Raw genomic sequence first — 20762 nt, forward strand, 5'->3', positions numbered from 1 at the left:
CATGATATAGAATTACTCTGGTTCTTAGATTTGGGAGGAGCCATGATTTTAAAGTGTTCTTATATTATCTTTCATTAGCGTACATTGAGCAGTTCCACGCCAAATGACGAATCTAAAAACATCGACCAGTCCGGTTTGCATCAAAGTTTACATCATTGATTGTTTTGGTCAATGATGTCACTTTGTGCTAAAATTTGACCATTTTGGATTTTGTATAGTTTTCAAAATGGTGTGTTTGAAATTTTTCAAAATATTGCTTCACGGAAACGGCACTTCTGTTCGAACTGACGTCTCAGACAAAGTTGTCGAGAAAGGTAATGTTTTCAGTTGAGAATAATATACCAACAAATGTGTTTAGTTATTAGTGAACAAGTAAACATTAAAAAAAAAAAATAAAAAAAAAAACTATATACACTCCGTCCAGTTTCTATAAAACCAGCTGATTTATGCCTTCCTTAAATCAAATGAAAAGAGTTCCTTTCAAATCACATAATATTATGCCTGTATTTGTGAATGCTTTTTGACGGATTGTTATCACATGTGTATGTATGCGTGAATTCGCTAGGCACCAACATCAGCTGGCTGATATGCCGCCATGTTATTGAAATCAACATCTGAAACGTCAAAATTCAAGTGTGAACTGCAAAAATTGATTGTTTTATTTGTATCAAATGGAATTATTTTCCCTTTCATGCCATATAAATGGTTGACTTCGTGGCATAAAATCAGAAAATAATGCTTTATAAGTGAAGAGGTTGGATCAAAGACACGAACTGGCAGGTACGAAAATCTTTAAATCGATTTATAACTACGGCTCTAATCAAGATTTGGAGGGTTTTTAGGTGTCAGTAAAAAAAAAATCCCAAAACAAATGTCCCATCTCATTAGATTCGGGCTGGCGGGTATGAAAATCTTTAAATCTATTTGTTGGCACAAAATAAGATGTTGGTCACCCTACACTAAATTGTTATACAGCTACACACTATCTCTGTTATCACCATTCTTATCACACACTTCACACAGCAATAGGCACTCACTCTCTATTTCTCACATCCCATGTACACGATCGCATGCAACAGATAGGAGAAGATTACCGATCAGGAAAACAGTAGTAATAAATCATCCGCGCGCGCAGAAGATATCCCAAGCAACAATTTTTGTTTTATTTAAGTTTTATAGCAGTTGATATAACCAAATTATAAAACCTTCACTGACGACCACATTGCTCTAACAATCTCCTGAGAACCGCAATACAGCCATGTCATGGCCAATTGGCCCAGTTTTAATGCAGTCATTAAAACTTGATATGCGAACTACTTTAGGAGCATAGGATTTATGTCAGTTTTATCACACTCTAGACGTAATTGTTAAAAATGAAAACATAAAACCTCCTCCAGGTCAGAAAGTTTTAACAGCCTTCTAATGACTACCATAAAACTATATTACAACCGCATAAATCGCTCCTGAAGAAGTTGATAAAACATGATACGCAAAACATTTTTACAACTTTGAAGGTTTTAAGTTGGGGTTTTTGGATAATAGTTAATATTGAGAAATATTTTATTGTGGTTTTATTATTTCAATGTTTGATGTGAAATCATGATCCTTGTCAGTTGGTAATAATGGCTGATATTATTGTACATTGAAAATAAGACGACTTTATTATAATTTTAAACCAATCTGTATATGCTTCACAGCATGCCGTGCAATATTTATGGTGATTATTATACCAAATAGGAGCATAAATTTAGTGCGCCATATGAATACTAAAATATAGGGATATTTTTAATTTGTCTGCATTAGCACCATGCATTAAAGAGTCATTCAAAGATTATCTATTTAGTACAAAACTGTTACTACTGTTGAGCAATAACCAGTCACATATTATTTAATTATACATAGATGTATGAAAGTGTTTTATTGCCTATCAATTAAAGCGTAATTATTCATACTGTGTGAAATTTGTTCATACGGCGACATTTTTTTTCGTTATAACTTGCTACTCCTTAAAAATACCTCAATATAACATATTCTCCTAGATTGGAATTCTATAGCATAACATAAACCTAATGGTTGTATCTTAGGATTTCGTAGTCCAAATTGTGAGCGTTAAGTTATATTTAAGCTAAATAACTAGCTTGCTGGTTTTATTCGGTACAGCGAATCAAAACAAAACAAAAACCATGACCACCTGTCAAAAAGTCAACATTCCAAGCGATCCTCCTATTTTCGCTTGTAATCAAGATGTTAGAAATGCTTATTGGATCCACTAAAAGCTTTTTCAATACAAGGTTTAAAGCCGTGATGCCAATACTGGCCATCTCCAAACGGATTTAGTGAAACTGTCGGCGTTGCTTTAAGAAGGGTTCGTGGATCTTTCGGAAGTGTATCGGAAAGCCGCTTGTTCAATATTTTTAAGAGCTTCTTCACCGCACTGTGCCTTATGTAGTGATCGTATAACTGTAGTTCCTCCAGGAGTTTCATATTGTCGATCGGCTCATCTTCATCGTGTTCAGAAGCACTGAAGGGGTTTTCATTTCATATATCTGAATAGATTTGTTTTTTTATAAAGACAAAAAAATTCAGAGTATTTTTTGTTGTAGCAGTATATTTCTTATCTGTGAATCTTAGGCCTCTGATAAAGATGATAGTTGTAATGAAGCTTTAATGAAGGTCTAAAACTGCTTCAAGTTTTATATCGGTCATAAAAAGTGTACCATAAAACATAATTGTATGTTTTGTTTTGGTTTTATTCTTCAGTTATAAGTTGTGATGCAGAACCACCTTACAGCTACCGTTAAAACTATGAAGTCTGAGTTTTAATTTAGTAGTCATAAAACAGTTTTATAGACGACTTGACGGCCTGATTTTATGACAAGCACACAAAACCGTAATACAACCACACCCAAGCAACACGGCTTGTCATAAAGAAGTTGAAAATACTTTGTAATGACTAACGCAAAGAATCACTAATACTTTAATATACATCATTTAATACATTTATACAACCTAAAAAGCGCAAGACGCGGAGCTTATACAACCAAATACTGGTCTTATAACATGTATTTTGGAAACATCATAAAAACCAGCGACAAAAAAAACAATAAAAAATTTTGAGCATGGGATTCGATCACTGGTCCTTGGCGTGGTAGACTTGTTTCTACCTAACTAGACCAACACCGCTTGATGAAAGGTTTGTATCTATCATGTTCTTGCCAATGGCATGAAAATTATTTTCTCGTTCAACACGCCTTCGATCCGTCATGAAGACGTTTTGTTAGTAGCAAAGCGTACATCTAATAGCCAGAATGTTATTAAAACGTATTTTCAACTCCTTATAAGACAACCTGCACATTTTCAGTTGTATTAATTTACGAGATGTCATAAAAAAGTATTTTCAACTTTCTTTATAACAAACCTCCGAATACCTCATAAGAAACTGTCAATCACGGCATGATGAAGAGACAAATGCACCGTCAATGTTTACGTCAATCTGGATTGATTTTGTATACGACAAGTTTTATAGTGGTATTAAAACAGTAAGATGCACTTTCAAATAACATTTAAAGATAAAAGCAAAAGAAAACTATTTTAGAAAATGTTGAATCGAAGAAGTATGAAGAAAACATCTTTAAACCTCATATATAACGTAGGATGTTTTCTGCATCTCTTATAATACATTTATACAACAATCCGTTCTAATTCTTTTTCAAAAGATGTTTTATGTGTTACTTGGGCAGGCTGGAAGGGATGCTATGATAAAACAATGATAAAATAAGAATAAATCTTCCAAGCATTTAGATTGTTACTTGGGATACTCTGTCCGTTATCCAAAAACCAATTTAGGAATAAACAGTGTCCGATATACCTCTTGACCGCAATAAAGGTGTTTTCTGTGTTTTACCAAACGTCGCGTGTGCAAGGTACCAAAATCCGAAGAAACTGTCCGTCCGGTGATACAGTCCACCCCAGTGTCGAACACTATTTATCTCCGTAAATACGACTCTAATTGAAATTTGGAGGGTTTTTAGGTGTAAGCAAAAAAAAAAAAAATCCCAAAAAGAAATTCCCAACCCATTATTTTCGGACTGGCGGGTATGAGTATGAAAATCTTTAAATCGATTTATCTCCGTAAATACGGCTCTAATCGAGATTTGGAGAGTATTTAGGTGTCAGTAAAAAAATCCCAAAAAGAAATTCCCAACCCATTATTTTTGGGCTGGCGGGTATGAAAATTTATCTCCGTAAATACGGCTCTAATCGAGATTTGGAGGGTTTGTACGTTTCAGTAGAAAAAAATTCAAAAAAATGAATTGAACTACTAGTTTTGAAAATCTGACTCAAATAGAGAAAAAGGAATCATTTTTAGAGAGTGAAGGTGTGTCATTTTTTCATGTATTGTATCCAAACTCCCCATACAAAATTCAAACTAAAAGCATCAGAATGGTTTTCTCACCTTAAGGCTCAAATCTAGGGGTTGGCCCGTGGAAAATAAGAACTTTTATTTTAGTGGGCCAGTCTAATATATGAACTTTCAAAGCAATGAAAATGGAGGGGGGTCAAAAAGCCAGAACTGTATTGAAGTTGGCACGTGGTGGTATCCACTAGTTATCTAGTGTAGCTCCACTAAAGCGTATTTCTTACTCCCTCCTCTGCCTGGATCCCTTCGGGACCACGCTTAAGCGACTACTTCAAGGTGGCTGGCACTTCTCATACTCTCAGTGCTAGCTGGCGTTGCTAGATCGCTGCTCCTCTCTCCATTCCAAGTGCCTTCCTCCGGACACATTTCATCGACGACATTCTCCACGTTAAGGACTGGCATCTCCCTTCGCACTGTCTCGCACCTTGGACAGTCGAATACCACATGCTCCGGCGTTTCATCCACGTTGCCAGATTTCGGACAGAGGGGTGATGCTGATTGTCCGAACCAATGCAGGTTCGGACAGGAACTGCGTCCGGTGGGGGTTGACTTCTCCGTGTTTTCTGTTCACCTTGGTCGAAAGAATCGGTAATAACCGATGTGTCCATCTACCGCTATCCACTGTGTTTCACTCCTATTGCCACTTTGCCAAAGACTCCGCTTTCACCACTTTCCGTACTCTACCGGTTTCTCTCCGACTCACAGTGGGGTATTTATTAATTCTAGCTGGCCAAAAACTATTTAACCACTCTAACTTGTCACATATATATTTTTAATGAAGGATAAAACATTTTTTTGATAAAAAAGGGTGGAGTCGTATTTTGGAGGGGGGCGGGTCATGTTATAATGATGTCTTTTTTTTTTTTTTAATTTGTAAGTCGTTAAGCATTTTGTAAATTTAGTTATCGTCAAAGGATGAAATGTTGGGAACAAATAATACTTTAAATATAAAATATAAAAAAAACACTTACCCTGCGGTCAATAAAAAAGCACCAAAGGGCAAATTTTGTTAATGTGATTCCGGATTTGTATCTGAAGGACGAAACGTGGAAGAGGCTGATAGGCAAACAGAAGGTCATCAAGATGGAGTGAATCAAGCGGGCCGCCATCCGGGAAGTTGAAGCATTGGAGTAAGGGTTGGTCGCCGGTAAGGGCCAGTAAGTGCTGCCAGCAGATGAATCAAGAGGTATTCGAAACAAAATTGGTAAGAAATGTCCATTCAAATCGATTTAATACAGTTGAACAAATTTCAAAACTATATACGTGCCAGATTTGGAAATAATATTTTTGAATCTGGAAGTGTGTTTATGATACCATTATCCATTTGATAAAGGTAGAGTGAACATGCGGGGCTTATTGTAAGTAAAAGTGACCTCGGAGTGGTCGTGAATTACCAGGCATTCTGAAATGGGTCACTGGAGCTGCAATAGAGCTAACACCTTCTAACTCCCGGACTAAACCTGCTTTAATTTAAGGGTAATAAAAAGCAGTTTTCTTCCATAATAACACTGCCTGACAGTGGGAGTTAGATTGTACACACACACACACACACACAAAGGGCAAATTTTGTTAATGTAACCAAATTTGACATGCTGTAACTTTGTTCTGTTATGATCAATTGAACTGAAATTTGGCACAGAACCACAAATATGCTGAATTTAGCGCGAACAAAAGCCTTTTTGAAACTTTTTTGAAACTCCTGCCGGAAATTGACAATATGGTTAAAAATGCTTAAAATAATAGCATTTTTTAAATTAGAGATATTTCAAGGTTCTCATTTTAAATTATTTTTCGTACACGCAAACTTCACCATAGTTTGGTTCTTCATAACAATTTCAGCTTAATTGATTATACTAAAACGAAATTAAATCATGTAAAAGTTGGCTAATTAAAATTAAAATCCGCCTATGGTGCTATTTTCTTGGCCGCAGGTGTAAACATTTATAAGAATATAAAAAATTGAAGATTTTTTTTTACGTTTTAAAATCAGTCTTTGTGAAATGAGTTCAGCAAAAAAAGAACAAGATATTTATATTTTGATTTTGAGATTTAAGGTGAAAATTAATGGAATCCACAAATGGCCGCTAATTTTTGGCGGCACAAATTTAAGAAACTAAAAGGATTTCGTGTGCCAAATTATAATCGCTCTTTTCCTGCACTAGAGCATACATGTCATTACAGTTTCATGCACGAAAACTTTGAAGTTTCTGAGATTCGTGCCGCCAAAAACTCGAAGTGATAAGGCAAAATAAACAAAATGGCGGCCATTCATGGATTCCATCATCTTTTACCTTAAGAAAATGCTTATATTAAGCAGAGTATTACACAGGAACAGCATATTTAACAATTCAAAAACAAAAACAAAACAACTAGAAAAAAAAACAAATGAAATTAAACGAAAAAAAAAATGTCATTCCGAATTTGAGAACACATTTTCTTGTTCACTAGAAACGTCTGTTTCATATGTTTCTTCCATCTCTAATTTTTCCAGCCGATCTTCGCTTTCTCGGATGAGATCCTCTGGGAGTAACATTTGAAATGTTTCTGTCGTCAATGCCTTTGACTTTTTTTGCGGGATTTTTCTTAATCCTAAAAGAATATTTATTTACTTTCACGTATGATAATCATTACGTTGTTTACCTGTGATTTCAGGATCAGAACTAAGCAGCAGTCTATTCAGTACATCCATGTTGCAAGCCTGTCTTGAGAACTTTCTAGAAAAATTTTGGCGGTATAATCTTAAATATTTGTTTCTCGATTCTATAGCTTATTCTGACAGCTGCCCTATTGGTAGCAGTGCATGTTCTATAACAATGGTACTGTGGATTAAAATTTTATGCAGAGTTGGAGTCATTGGATACCACGGATACAGTCGAACGTATATCTCCGCTGTTTCTTGAGTAAATTTTCCAAATTTTTTCGTATCAATTTTAAAACCACTAGCTAGTGACTCCAATATAACTTTAAGCCGGTAGATCAAATTAAAATCAACACCTGTTATTTGAGCAGCAGTTTCCGGATCAGCAAAGAATCTTCGACTAGTGTTGCCATCATTCGAATTTCCAAAGCCTGGTTTTGGAAAATCCACAAGGAGACCCAATGTCTGTCTGAAGTTTTCTGGAATGTGCTCTTTTCTTTCTTTGACGATTTCCTTTTCATTGCCAGTTAATCGCCATTTTTTGATCGGCAACTTGTAAGAAAGATGTAAAATTGTCTCAAAAATACGAATCCTGGCATGAAGAATGGATAATCCGAATTTAAGCGAATTTGTGTTGATTTCCTTTTTAACGCCAAGATTATTGAATTCCTTTGAACTTGCGCCACATACATAACATTTCATTGTTGATGTTGTTTCAGTTGCAGCATTACACACTTTCCCATCAACCATAGTGAGCATAAAAGTATGTCTAATAGTGAACTGCTTGCCATTTAATGCAACGTTTGTCGGACGTAGCGAATTAATTGCATTTTCAATATATCTGATCTCTTCATTAATTACCTCAGATGATTCCTTGATAAACCTAATGCGGATTGGACGACAGTAACGAGGTGAAGATGGAGTTGGGTTTTGCCAAACTATTTTTGCATTGGATCCACAAACTATTCTTAACGGTACAAACGAACTTTGGAACATACTCGTATCAGAATCCATATCGTTTTCAAATTTTTGTTTGTATTGAGCTTGGTGTGACCCATCACATCCCCATTTGCAAATAAGAACAAGTGATCCACGTTCTTGTTCATCTAACGGTTCCAAAACTTCGTCCAAATATCGAAAGAGGCGACTTGTAGTGAGATCCAGGTTGCTTTGTAATGTAATTTCTGCGTCTAATTATGCAGAAAAGGAAAACAAAAATTTCATATAATAAAACAAGATATACCAACAAACTCACCTGTTTCAGTGACAGTATATTCTTCTTTTGCTGGGTAGCATTCACGTTTTGCTTTTTGGATCAAACTGTAGCATGGATACAAAGTTTTATTGGTGTTACGAATAATTTCATATTGTTTGCGTGTAAGATCAGCCTCGACAAACATGGCTAGAGCTTGGAGTGGAGATAACCGATTTGCAGTTTTTTTCGGATTCCTGTAAAATGCTTGCCTGTATTTGGTAGCCCGCTTAGGTGAAGCCATAATATCTCCTAAAACTTTAGAAGCATCTTTCTTTTCAGATGAGTAGAACGCTATACGAGTAGCGTAGCTCAGTTCAGCAGGACTAACGGTTCTTCTCAAATCTTCTGTTTTTCTTCTTTTACTGCGTTCACTTGATTCATCGAAAGATATTTGAGGACGACCGGGTCGTTTCAGTGGTCGTGGAATCTCAAATGTACCTTGTAACCAATCATTGTTATCATGCAGGAACGTATCGACCTTCCTGGAAGCAGACATCCATGTTTGCTTGAATTGTGGTTTCAATTTTGCAATCTTTAGCGTCAATGCGCGTCTTTCTTCTTCCGAATAATCATAAAAATTCAATAGATAGTTCTCTATATATATCAATTTCGCATTAAAATCCAGCTCCTGTCCTTGCATTTTTTCAAACAAGTGGCGACGAGAAAACATTTTTATACCAGATGAGCCTACGATCATGATGCAAATAATTAACTTGGAACATATTGATTTTTGTTTTATAATGGATGATTTCTGGTTTATTTTAGGCCTATTGCCTCCATATTCACTTGAACATGTGACAAGAAGGAACCATAATACCCTTTATCTGGTTCTTGTTGAATCCAATGCGATCCAGTGGTTGCTAAGAAGCACGTTGTCAAAGATTGTGACACACACACACACACACAGACACACACACACAGACACACACACACAGACACACACACACACACACACACACACACACACACACACACACACACACACACACACACACACACACACACACACACACACACATACACACACATACACACACACACATACACATACACATACACACACACACACACACACACACACACACACACACACACACACACACACACACACACACACACACACACACACACACACACACACACACACACACACACACACACACACACACACACACACAGACACACACACACACACACACACACACACACACACACACACACACACACACACACACACACACACACACATACACATACACACACACACAAACACACACACACACACACACACACACACACACATATACACATACACACACACACATACACACACACACACACACACACACACACACACACACACACACACACACACACACACGCGTGCGCACCTGGTGCAAATATGAAACAAGAAAGAACTTGCTTAAAAATATACCTGAAAGGCAGCCCATGACCCCCTCGTCCCCCCGCCCCTCCCTCTCACAAAACAAGGCCTTGACCGTCTAGGTTACCGCCATACAATGAATGAAAATGTCGATAACTGCATTTGTGTCCATTTTTGATAAATTTACCTATATGGACACGTCATCTTCATTTTTCAATTTCTCGAAAGATCGCAAATAATCGCAACTAAATTTTTGCTATAATCTACTATACACATGTACATATAATGCCTCATATACGACTTCACAGGATACTACAGGATAAGCCAATTTTTTTATCACAATATATTTATTTTATAGTTTAAATAACACTTAAAGACAAGATTTTCATAAACTGCTTCTACGAAGTCAACACTAATAGAAATAAGCTGATGTCATGTGGAATAAATATTCCAATATCTGCTTGATCACTATCCATTTTTGCAAATTAATTTGATTATCCCAACAACAAGTAGAGACACGAAAACAATGGCACTGCGGAACGATTTTTTCTAACAAACCAACACGATTCAACAACAGGCAAGTTTGAACTGATGCCACAACGCGGTCAGTTTAGAAAGAGAAATAATGAGTACAGGGCATTGTTACCCTACTTCTGAAGTATACAATGCATGCATTCAAAATTTGTTTTGGCTTATTTTGAGAAATCGACTTTTGGCCAGCTAGCGTAGAACAAATACCCCTCCGTGCGACTGTAGCACTCGCTGTCGTCCGCCGGGTGATGCCGATAGGGATCATTTCGGCGATAGCGCATACTGATTCCGACTTCCGTACTACTCAGTTTCCTTTGGTTCTGCTTAGTTTCCAGTGCTGCAAACCAGGCTGGACCTCCATACCTCAGTATATAGCCTCTTGATATTGCTAGGAATAGAGTTGTTCAGCATGATTCTAGCTATTGTATTGATGGCCTTCCAAGCATTCTCACAGATATATTCGACGTGGCTGTTGAAGTTTAGCCGGTTATCGATCATCATTCCCAGGTATTTCAACACGCGCTTCGAGGCAAAGGCGTGCGTTGGACCAAGGATGGAGCCTTGTGGAGCTCCCGCTGTGATCCTAATCAATATTTGTCCCATATCTGTCTCGTAGACCAGAACCAGGCTTTGGAACTAACTCCTCAGAACCCTGTACAGGTAGTCAGGGACCCTCCTTCTATGCAGCGCCTTGGTAATGGCTATTCAGCTGCGCTGTTGAACGCATTCTTGACTTTAATCGCTCTCACGGTGCAATATCGATCTCGTCTTCGCTTCTGTTTGGACGCCTTTTCGACTCTCTCGACCATTATCCGAATTGCATCCACCGTTAATCTCCCTTTCCGGAATCCAAACTGCCTCTCTGACAATCCAAAACAAAAGCTGATAGGGCTGGTCCGGTTGAAGCATTGTTCCTTTCATTTGACGATGTTATTTATCTCCGTTGAAATCGAGAATTTGCAATGACGAAATCTCTTGAAAATTGAAAGTCAATCAAAACTTTTCTTCACAATTCAATGAAATATGTAATGCTCTTTTTTTTTTACTATTTACTTTATAACTGTTGCAAAAAAGAAACAGGTTTTCCGTGGTAAAAATGATTTTTCCAGCCAACAGCAATTCAAAACTAATAATTCCTAGTGAAAGTATATTATATTATTGTAAATGAATTAAAATGTAAAAGGTACATTGGATGAAAGACCTGTGCGTTGAATTGATTGATATTTTACCCCATATGTTCATTTTACCCCCACTTCCCCTAACATTCACATTACAGCGAAGTGTATGAATAACAATTATTCATAGCATAGAGTTTGAGAATTCATGTTTAAAAACTCAAAATTTTAGTGAAATCTGCAGGCTGACAAAATCGAGGGTAGACAAAATCGGGAAAGCACTGTAATGTGATATCTGAAGCAAACAAGAATATTCCTATCGTTAAGCAAGCAATATGCTGAAATGTTTGGCAGATCTGAGATTCTTATTTTACCATCTTAATCTGAAGAATTACATGTCCCGACTTACCTAAATAAGTGCTGTTTGTCAGAACCCAAAATATCTTCAGTGGGTCCACCATAACGACGGCAATCAGTTGTACTACCACTAGTCAAAACCACAGATCAGGCTCAATGCACATCGTGCATTACATGGGACAGCAGCAGCAGCAGCAGCAGCAGTGGCTTCAACTCCTCCCTATCTATCCGTGAATGGCTTTACTCACTTTTATATCTTTTTTTAAATCTTCTTTTGATCCACAATAATCCTAATTACTGGAGCGAATCATCCGAAAGCACAATCTACCGACCAACAAAAAAACGAAGATATATAATGCAGATAAGAGGCTGTATGTAATTTGCTCTCGTCGTGTGTTTGCCTCGTTGAATGGTTCACTCACAATTTTAGCCGAAACATAAAAATAACCAGAACGCTTACAAAGGCACCCGGCGTGCCAAGAGAAGCCAAAACTTTTTTAATTTATTTAATTTCAACAACTTTTTCACTTTTCTGCTCTTCCATGGAGGCGCGCTTCGCTCGATAAGAGATCCACATTAACAAGATCCGCGCAGAAGGGGTAAGCGGGCCGCGGGGGTGTGCGTACCACCGCCGACCAACCCAAGAAGATTATGTCAGAGACAAGGAAAACATGAACATTTCCCCGCACACATACACACACGCACACAAAGGCGTTTGCACAACACACGCGGATCTGTATCTATATATTGTCGAAATGGGAAAAAAAATTAAGCTGATAACGTTTTCCAACTCTGCCAGGCTCCCGGTGGAATTCGGTTGGAGTATTCTCGTTTAAAAAAAAACACTTTTATTTATGTTAATGCACTTATAATTACACAACCTCCCTTCGGTACTAATGCTCTTTCTGCAGATGGGTATTAGGCTGCCCTCTTACGAATGTAATCCTTTTTAACGAGTATTCCACTTGTGCAGGATCGGACGATTCTGCACTTTCATAAGCGCGCAAACTACTATGACACTGCCGACACTGCTGGGACGGATAGAAGTTGTTGTTTTCAATTTCACACTCGACAAACTTTTTATCCGGATGGTTCTTTTATGCTCCTTGCTTTGAACCGCACACTCAACGAAACTCGTCGACAGCAGCCAGCGCTAGGTGCAAACACAAAACCTTCCAAAGTCAAGGGCTTTTGAGATGTTTTCCTTTTTTTTACACTTCCGCACAGCTTTTTGCCTCCCGATGCGATCCTGCTCTGTTCACATATTCTCCGTTCAGATATTTCGATGCACAAAGATGCTGACTTGACAGGATGTCCGCCACACCAAACAGAAAAAAAAATAACACACACAAACAACCCGCGAGATCTACTCAGGTAAGCCTTTAATCTCCCGGATTATATAACCCGGAGATTTCCACGAAAGCCCGAACTCCTAGGCCAACGGATGTGGATTTGATTTGTTTCTTCCGGACAAACCTGGCAGGGAAGAGCGAATCGCACTCCCGTATATGTATGCAATCCGTACAGCATCAAACAGCGAAATCGAAACACAGCCCGCGCGGAAACCACCCGAATACGTCCCGCGTTACTCTCCGAACTCCAAACGGTTCTTAGGGAAGGATGTCCCAAAAGTCGCCAACAGTTTTCGGAAATTGTCAACCTCCACCAATCGCGGGCAAAGACAAACTGAGACGCATCATCCTGATCTTGATCCCGCTGCCGCCGATCGGAAAACACTCTCACGTGGGTGCTCCTCGAGACCGATGGCGAATGGAGCTTTTTCCGAACTCACGCCCCCGAGAGCGAGCTTTCCATTTCCGAAGCCCGTTGCAAGGAAAACTCGGGAAAAGTCGTCGAGCTAACGAGCGCAGACGCGACGGCAGCAGTGTCGGAAAATGCAACAGTAGGACACCAGCGACGACGTCAGCATTGGCTTCCGCTCGGGCACTGAGCTTTCGTCGCTCTCTCACCCTCTCTCAGCGGGATTGTTGTTTTTCGGGATGCTGTGTGTCCCACATATGGCAGTGGACGAGGGGACTGGGGGGGGGGGGGGGGTGTAAACCAAGCGCAAATATAAATCCGGTTGAGATAGGTCCACCTAAAATCGGGGATTGCGAGAAAGCAAATACCGATCCCAACTTCTCCTCGTTGTGGCGATGATGGTGGATGATGCGAGTGGACAGAGGACACTGGACAGAGGAGTGCATTTTGGGTGTCCGTCCACTATAGGGGGAAATACCATTCTAAGAGGTTGGGGAGGGAGCCTGAGGGGTGGTTATGGGAATTGCATCTGGTTTTGCAACCGAGAGCTGTAGAAGCAAAATTTTAAAGTTTGTCCCAGTTCCGGGTTAGAACGTGAGGAGGCCAGGACTGTGGGGGAAGTGTGTGTGTGTGTGTTTGCGTTATGGTTGTTGGTGTGCTAGATCGCACCCTATCCCATTGCAGTTATATTTTTACATGATATTTTGCTTCTACGGCAGGTACAACAAATTTACCTTGAACGGAACTAGACTTTTGATAATCGGTGCTACTCGATGCGACAGTATTGTGAAATATGTGTTCCAGTTGTTTGAAGATGTTGAAGCCGTATTCTACCAGAGGTTGCATATTTGCAACCCATACAACCACAATGAAGGTATGCCACAATTATTTCTGAACCTCAGTTCTACCATTTCATCAATTATAACCCATTTGGATCATTTGACCATTGGTTCCTTTTAGATTTACAGTCACCATTCGCTGGTTTGGATTCAGCTTTATTCCAGGGCCGTCTTTACTAGCCTCGGCGCTCCTGGTATATTTTTTTGCGGTACCTCCTATGATATCATTTTTCAAATTCTAGCACACATTAAATAAAACAATAAACTTGCGACAATCCGCATTGCACAGTGCACAGTTGTCCAGAATGCAGATTTAGGTGGAATGATATGTTTTGAGCCTGAAATTGAAACTTTAGACTAAAAGCGAAGACAACAAATTAAGAATACTGGCAACTTTGCCAGAATCCAAGCGACAGATACAGTAGCGCTGCACTTGAGTGAAGGTGGAAGCAACGCACAGAAAAATGAGCGAATACACAAACCCTTCTTCTGAGGATGTAATCTTTGCTATCAAATTCGTTCGAAGCATTTACCTTTGAGCGGCAGATGACGCGATTGTTCCTGTCTCATAGCTTTTGTATGAGAAAATGGAAGAGTTGCCAGTCTTCTTGATTTGTTGTCTTCGCTAAAAGTCTCTTGTACAAAGTTGTTCCTTATAGTCATGCCCTCATTTTTATGGGAATGAATTCAAGAGTGATTCCTATTATAATTTAAATCAAAAATCTAACTTTTTGTTTTTAAATAAATTAAGGTAAACATTTTTGGCAAAGTTATAGCTGAGCTAATTTCAAGCAACTTAGTAAAAACAACTTTTTTGTATCTCTTAAATCGGCCGATTAAGAGCTATTTTCTTGAATTGAGTTAGGGTGGCCCTAAAAAAACAGTTGTTTTGCTCTAGTTTTCTTATTTCGAATTTTTTAGCAAAGATATTCAAATAACTTTTAGATCTTAAGAAGGCGCAAATTTTTGCTCCACAAAGCTTGTCAATATCTTCGCCGATCAAGAGTTATTGACGTTTTTATACTAAACATATGCACTTTTCAAATGTTAATATCTCTGGTTGGAGCAAACAATAAAAACAAATTTTTACGGCATTTGAAAGGGCGTATGTTATTCTCAATAATATGAAAAAATTGAAGGTATGTTATTTTTAAAACTCTTATAAAATCAATTTGAATTTATTCATATTTTTTATTATATTTGGGTATATCTTTTTTATAAGAAGAGATACATGCAACAAATTTCATAATAAAACATTCGTCTTAAAGAGTGATCTTGACTTTCATACCTAGGGAATGAGTACTTAAGGGGGTTAGATTTTGAAAAGTTTTTTAGTGGGAATGACACTGATGAAGACTGCACATTGTAGTCGAAATACGTATCTGTCATGGATACCAAAATTAATTAAGTGGAATTAAATGGAAGATAACCTTTTTTGCTGTTTTATTTAAGCATTCCGCTAACAACCCAATTTCCTTACTTCATTATGATGGCTACCAAGCCTTTGGGATTTTCCTTATTAGAGAGTTGAATAGATTTTTCTCCTTTAGTTTACTTAAATTTTTGGTTTTAATTAGTTAGGTAGGTTCCGCTTCAACACATTGTAGTTTCATTTTTATACCTTTGCTCTTGACTTTTATACCTAGGGAATGAGTACTTAAGGGGGTTAGATTTTGAAAAGTTCTTTAGGGGGAATGACACTGATGAATGCACATTGTAGTCGAAATACGTATCTGTCATGGATACCAACATTAATTAAGTGGAATTAAATGGAAGATAACCTTTTTTGTTGATTTATTTTATATCATTCCACCTAAATCTGCATTCTGGACCACTGTGCAGTGGTCCAGAAACCGTACTTAGGTGTAATAAATTGTTTAGTCTAAATAATAAGACACATCGATAGGTATATAATGACTTGAGGAAAGTTATTAATTTATTTTGGACAATCTTCTTATGTGCACGACCTTAAGGTGTCCCAGCTGTTGATGAGTTCCAAATGCATATCAACTTTTTAATAATTAGAGATAAGCCATTTTTAATTTCAAATGCTTCATGATTTAAACTGTAACTTAGGATCCTAACAGTTACAGTTAGTAGTGATCGGTTGTTTTTTATACATTGATATCTCGTGAACTACATTTTCAATGCACTTTTTTTTTAATTTGTATGGTGTACATTACCGTTTAAATTTATTTTTGCAACCTGTTCCAATTATAATACACATTTAGACTGAATAAACTAGCTCTGTTTCTGGCTCCTCATACTTGCGAATTTGTTAAAATAAGTGTTGAAATAGTTTTTCATCAATAATACATACCCAATATTCATGATCAGCAAGTCTGGTTTATAGCGCCTCTGGAGTACCTCAAGGAAGTTACCAGGGTCCACTTTAGTTTACGTTATTCTTCAACGATGTAGCTGCTTTGTTGGTAGTTAAATGCCAGCTCGTGTATGCAGAAGATCGTAAGCTATACGTCATAGTTCACTCAGTTGAGTGTCATCGTCTTCAAGCTCAGTTAAATTTGTTTGTGTATTGGTGCTGTCGCAATAAGCTGATCATCAGCGTTCCAAAGTGTGCAGTGATGACGTTTCACCGCTCTAAGAGTTCAATCCTTTACGACCACTGAATTGACAATGCAACGCTTCGCAGAGTGGAACGTATGACTGATCTTGGTGTTCTTTTGGACCCAAAGTTGACCTTCAATCTTCACTATTCCTTGATCATCTCTAAGGTGAATCGTCAACTGGGATTTATTTCGAAGATTGCACGAGATTTCCAAGACCATCACTGTTTGAAGGCACTATATTGCTCTTTAGTTCGGCCCATACTGCCTCCTCACGTTCTAACCCGGAACTGGGAGAATGCATCTGTGGTCTGGTCTCCATATGAGCTAGTGTGGAATCTCCGAATAGAACTTGTTCAGAAAAGATTTTTGAGGTTGGCTTTGCGCAGCCTGTCGTGGCGCGATCCAATGAATTTACCACCTTATATAGACCGATGCATGCTATTGGACCTGGACATATCGGAACTCAGAAGATAAATGCAACAAGCCTTGTTTTTCCTTAGTTTGTTTTCCGTCGATCTTGTTTTCCATGCTGAGCACCAACGCTACCGATAGTCGCTTTATTCATAGTCTGGCGGATAGAATCTCGGGAACCAATTGAGCTGTCAAATAGCGGAACCAATCGAGCAAATCACGACCAACAACAGAAAAGAGCACATCAGTTATTGTGACCAAAACTTCGGAAACCCTTTTCTCGTGACTCAAGGCACATGCTTACGCAAACTAACACCATCTTTGGGTTGGGGAAAGTTAATCAACGTTTTGTTTATAAAACTTGATAGTGCCTTGTAAATTGTTGACCTACCATATGTTAAATTGGTTCCGCTTTTTGATAGCTTGAAATTCTATTCGCCAGACTATGAATATAGCGACTATAATGCTACCAACGCCATGTAGGCAGCTCCCATTCCTGACCCTACCTATCGACGCATCAACTCATGAACCGGGCTGAAAATCGTCGTCTTTTATAATTGAATCGAATTTAACCTCGCATTTTGGTATTGAGGCAGCTCTTGCTTCAACTTTAGAAGTAGTCAGAAATTTAAGAGCATAATTAATTTCATCTTTGGTTTGCAATGGAATATTTGGATCGAAGTTATCTTCCATAAATGTTCAATATTGCTCGCAATCAGCTCTATGGTAATTGAAAGTAGAGCTGTTGGGATTACAAATTATTTCTTGGGATATTTCAAAAGTTACTGGAAGATGATCAGAACCGAAGTCAGCATGGGTAACCAATTGGCTCCAAAGTTGACATGAATCAGTTAAGACCAAATCAATAGTTGAAGGATTTCTTGCTGAAGAAAAGCATGTTGGGCATGTTTGGATATTGAATAGTGTAATAACCTGCAGAACAATCATCAAACAGAATATTACCATTGGAATTGCTTTGAGCAGTATTCCATGAGCGGTATTTTGCATTAAAATCACCAATAATGAAGAATTTAGACCTATGACGGGTAAATTTCTGAGGGTCACCCTTGAGCATATTCTTTTGCTGGCCTACGCATTGGAATGGCAAATAGGCAGCTATAAATGTAAGTTGTCCAAATTTTGTTTCAACATAAACTCCCAAAGTTTCAAAAACTTTGGTTTCAAATGAAGAAAGAATTTTATATTTGATTTGTCTATGAACAATGATGGCAACGCCACCACAGGGTCCATCAAGACGATTATTTCTATAATGAAATAATTTGCGTGCCTCTTAACCTTATGGTCAGGTTTAAGGAACGTTTTAGTTTTAACGACAATATGCACGTTATGAACTCTTAAAAAGTTAAATTGCTCGTCTTGATTATCTTTAAGAGATCGAGCATTCCAATTTAACATATTTAATGCTTTAAAATGCATTACTGAATTTCCAAGTCATGACAATATTGTTTGCAAATTTTACTCCAGTTTGAATAGCATCCAACATGGAGTTAGATATAAGCATATCAAAAATCATGTCAATTAATGATTTCTGTAAAAAATTCATTTTTGGAGCAGAAATGTTTCCAAAGTAAAAATTTTTAAAATTCCCGTTAGTATTACGATGGCTAGTATTTTGATTTCTACCCATTGCAATAGCAGCATAGGTAGCTCCATTAACTAGCTGAACATTGTTAGCAGCGAGGGGAGTAGGTATAGTTGAAAATTTTGAAGCAGGGGGGATATTTGTACCTACGGGTATACATGTAGAATTTGTTCCTCGCTGACCGTTGTTAACAGCAGAGGAATTTGTATCTGGTCAGAAACGTGGAGCGTTTCCTACCTGTCGCTTAGAACGCGATTGTAGGATCGTTTTGCGAGTCTTACATTCCCAAAAATTGGATGCGTGGTTTTCACCTTCACAGGACAGTCGTCCTTTGCGTGAGAGAAATCACCGCAATTGATGCACTTAGCTGACATGTAGCAATTTTTAGCTCCGTGAGCATGAGGCTAGCTTTTTCAAAGGCCTTAACTGCCGTTCTACGCATATCAGTCCCATGTTTTAAAAGTTGCTTCTGAGAAAATCGCGAATAATGTTTCGAATCATTTCTGCTCATTGGAAGAAATATACGTTAAAATAAGTTTGCGCATTGTCACATTTCTACAGAATCAATGTTTTAGTGTAAACTACATAAATTACCTTCAATGAAATCAGTTAAGCCTATTTTTATACGAACAATATTTAAGGGGAAGCTTACCGCTCCGAAAAAAAATAATTACGTTTTGATTTTTCTAAAAATATTGGAAAAAGATATCTAAATTTTAAGAAAATCACATATTTTTTAATTTTTCAAAGAAAATTCACGTTCAAAAACATTTTTTTTCAGTCATTATGGCATAAAGTTGGACTCAAAAAACCACAAAACATCGACTTTTCGGTTTTGCTGAGAGTCCATTTTTTTTTTCATGATGAGATAGAAAAAAAAAATTTACATGTAATTTTTGACAAAAATCTAAGGAACAACCTGATTTTCTTTGATTTTTGATATTTTTTCCCAATATTTTTAAGGAAATAAACATATACATTTTTTTATTTTCGGGCCGGTTAGCTTCTCCTTCCCAACAGAATCAATGTTTTAGTGTAAACTACATAAATTACCTTCAATGAAACCAGTTAAGCCTATTTTTATACGAACAATATTTAATGGGACTGTTATGCCTATGCAATGAAGTAGGAAATTCTACGCTTGTGAGTCCCACTAGGAACTGGTACTTTCAGTGTTGCTTTGATGGCCATGTTGCGTTTGACGTCTTTCCTCTTGTGCTTGCATTAGCATGCTTCCGTTATCCGTTCTTCCGCGAAGTTTTGGAAGATCCTGGATAGTTTGTTTAGCTTTCCATCATTAAATTATACCAACAATAAATTTATTGACATTGCTACTTGATGAATACTCTATTTAGAATATAAACTTCGCAGCATCTTGTTCTACTCATTAGCAAGATGAACGTAGGCCTAAATGAGATTGTACTTAATCATTTTTAGTCCGACCGTAGATTTATGGCGGCTGACATGCTGTGAACAAACGATCAATATTCCACACGATAGTCGATCGTGGGCTTCGATGATTTCAAGAAAAACTTTGGAAGAGTTGACATGCACATGCAGATTACTTCCGTACTGAGTTGACCTTTATACTACGTTTTATTATATTATATAAGGGGCTTTTCATGAAACACGTAAACACTTTGGGGGAAGGTGAGGGTGGCGAGTGTCTACGTAAGTGTCTAATAAAACATTGTTTGAAATTAGAATCTGGTGTTTTAATATGAAGTCCAACTTTTCTTAATATTTATCAACATAAAATAAAACTTCCACTTTCTATAATGGTTCATACCATTTCTTTTGATATTATAAGTCCTGTTTCAGTAATTCGTGTACACAAATCGATTCGTTAATAATAGATTTAGTCAAGAAAATCTTTGT

At 37.6% G+C, this 20762-nt stretch overlaps 1 protein-coding gene across 5 annotated transcripts in view; it reads right to left on the reverse strand.

Annotated features, from left to right (window-relative positions):
- The window catches only part of LOC135710239 (neural-cadherin-like), a 1396020-nt gene that overhangs the window by 640366 nt on the left and 734892 nt on the right, over window positions 1-20762 (reverse strand). For 4 of the 5 annotated variants that reach the window (XM_065232756.1, XM_065232759.1, XM_065232760.1 and 1 more), the window contains exon 1: window positions 11753-13332. The exons of the other annotated variant lie outside the window; for it this stretch is intronic. In XM_065232756.1, the coding sequence (XP_065088828.1) occupies window positions 11753-11804 (52 nt within the window). In that variant the 5' untranslated portion in view covers window positions 11805-13332. Of the gene's footprint in view, window positions 1-11752; window positions 13333-20762 lie in introns of those variants that run through there. 5 annotated transcript variants of the gene reach the window in all.

This window comes from Ochlerotatus camptorhynchus, unplaced genomic scaffold, assembly GCF_037179485.1.
Source record: "Ochlerotatus camptorhynchus isolate MF236.1 unplaced genomic scaffold, CSIRO-AGI_Acam_v1.1 ptg000372l, whole genome shotgun sequence".
NCBI lineage: Eukaryota > Metazoa > Arthropoda > Insecta > Diptera > Culicidae > Ochlerotatus > Ochlerotatus camptorhynchus.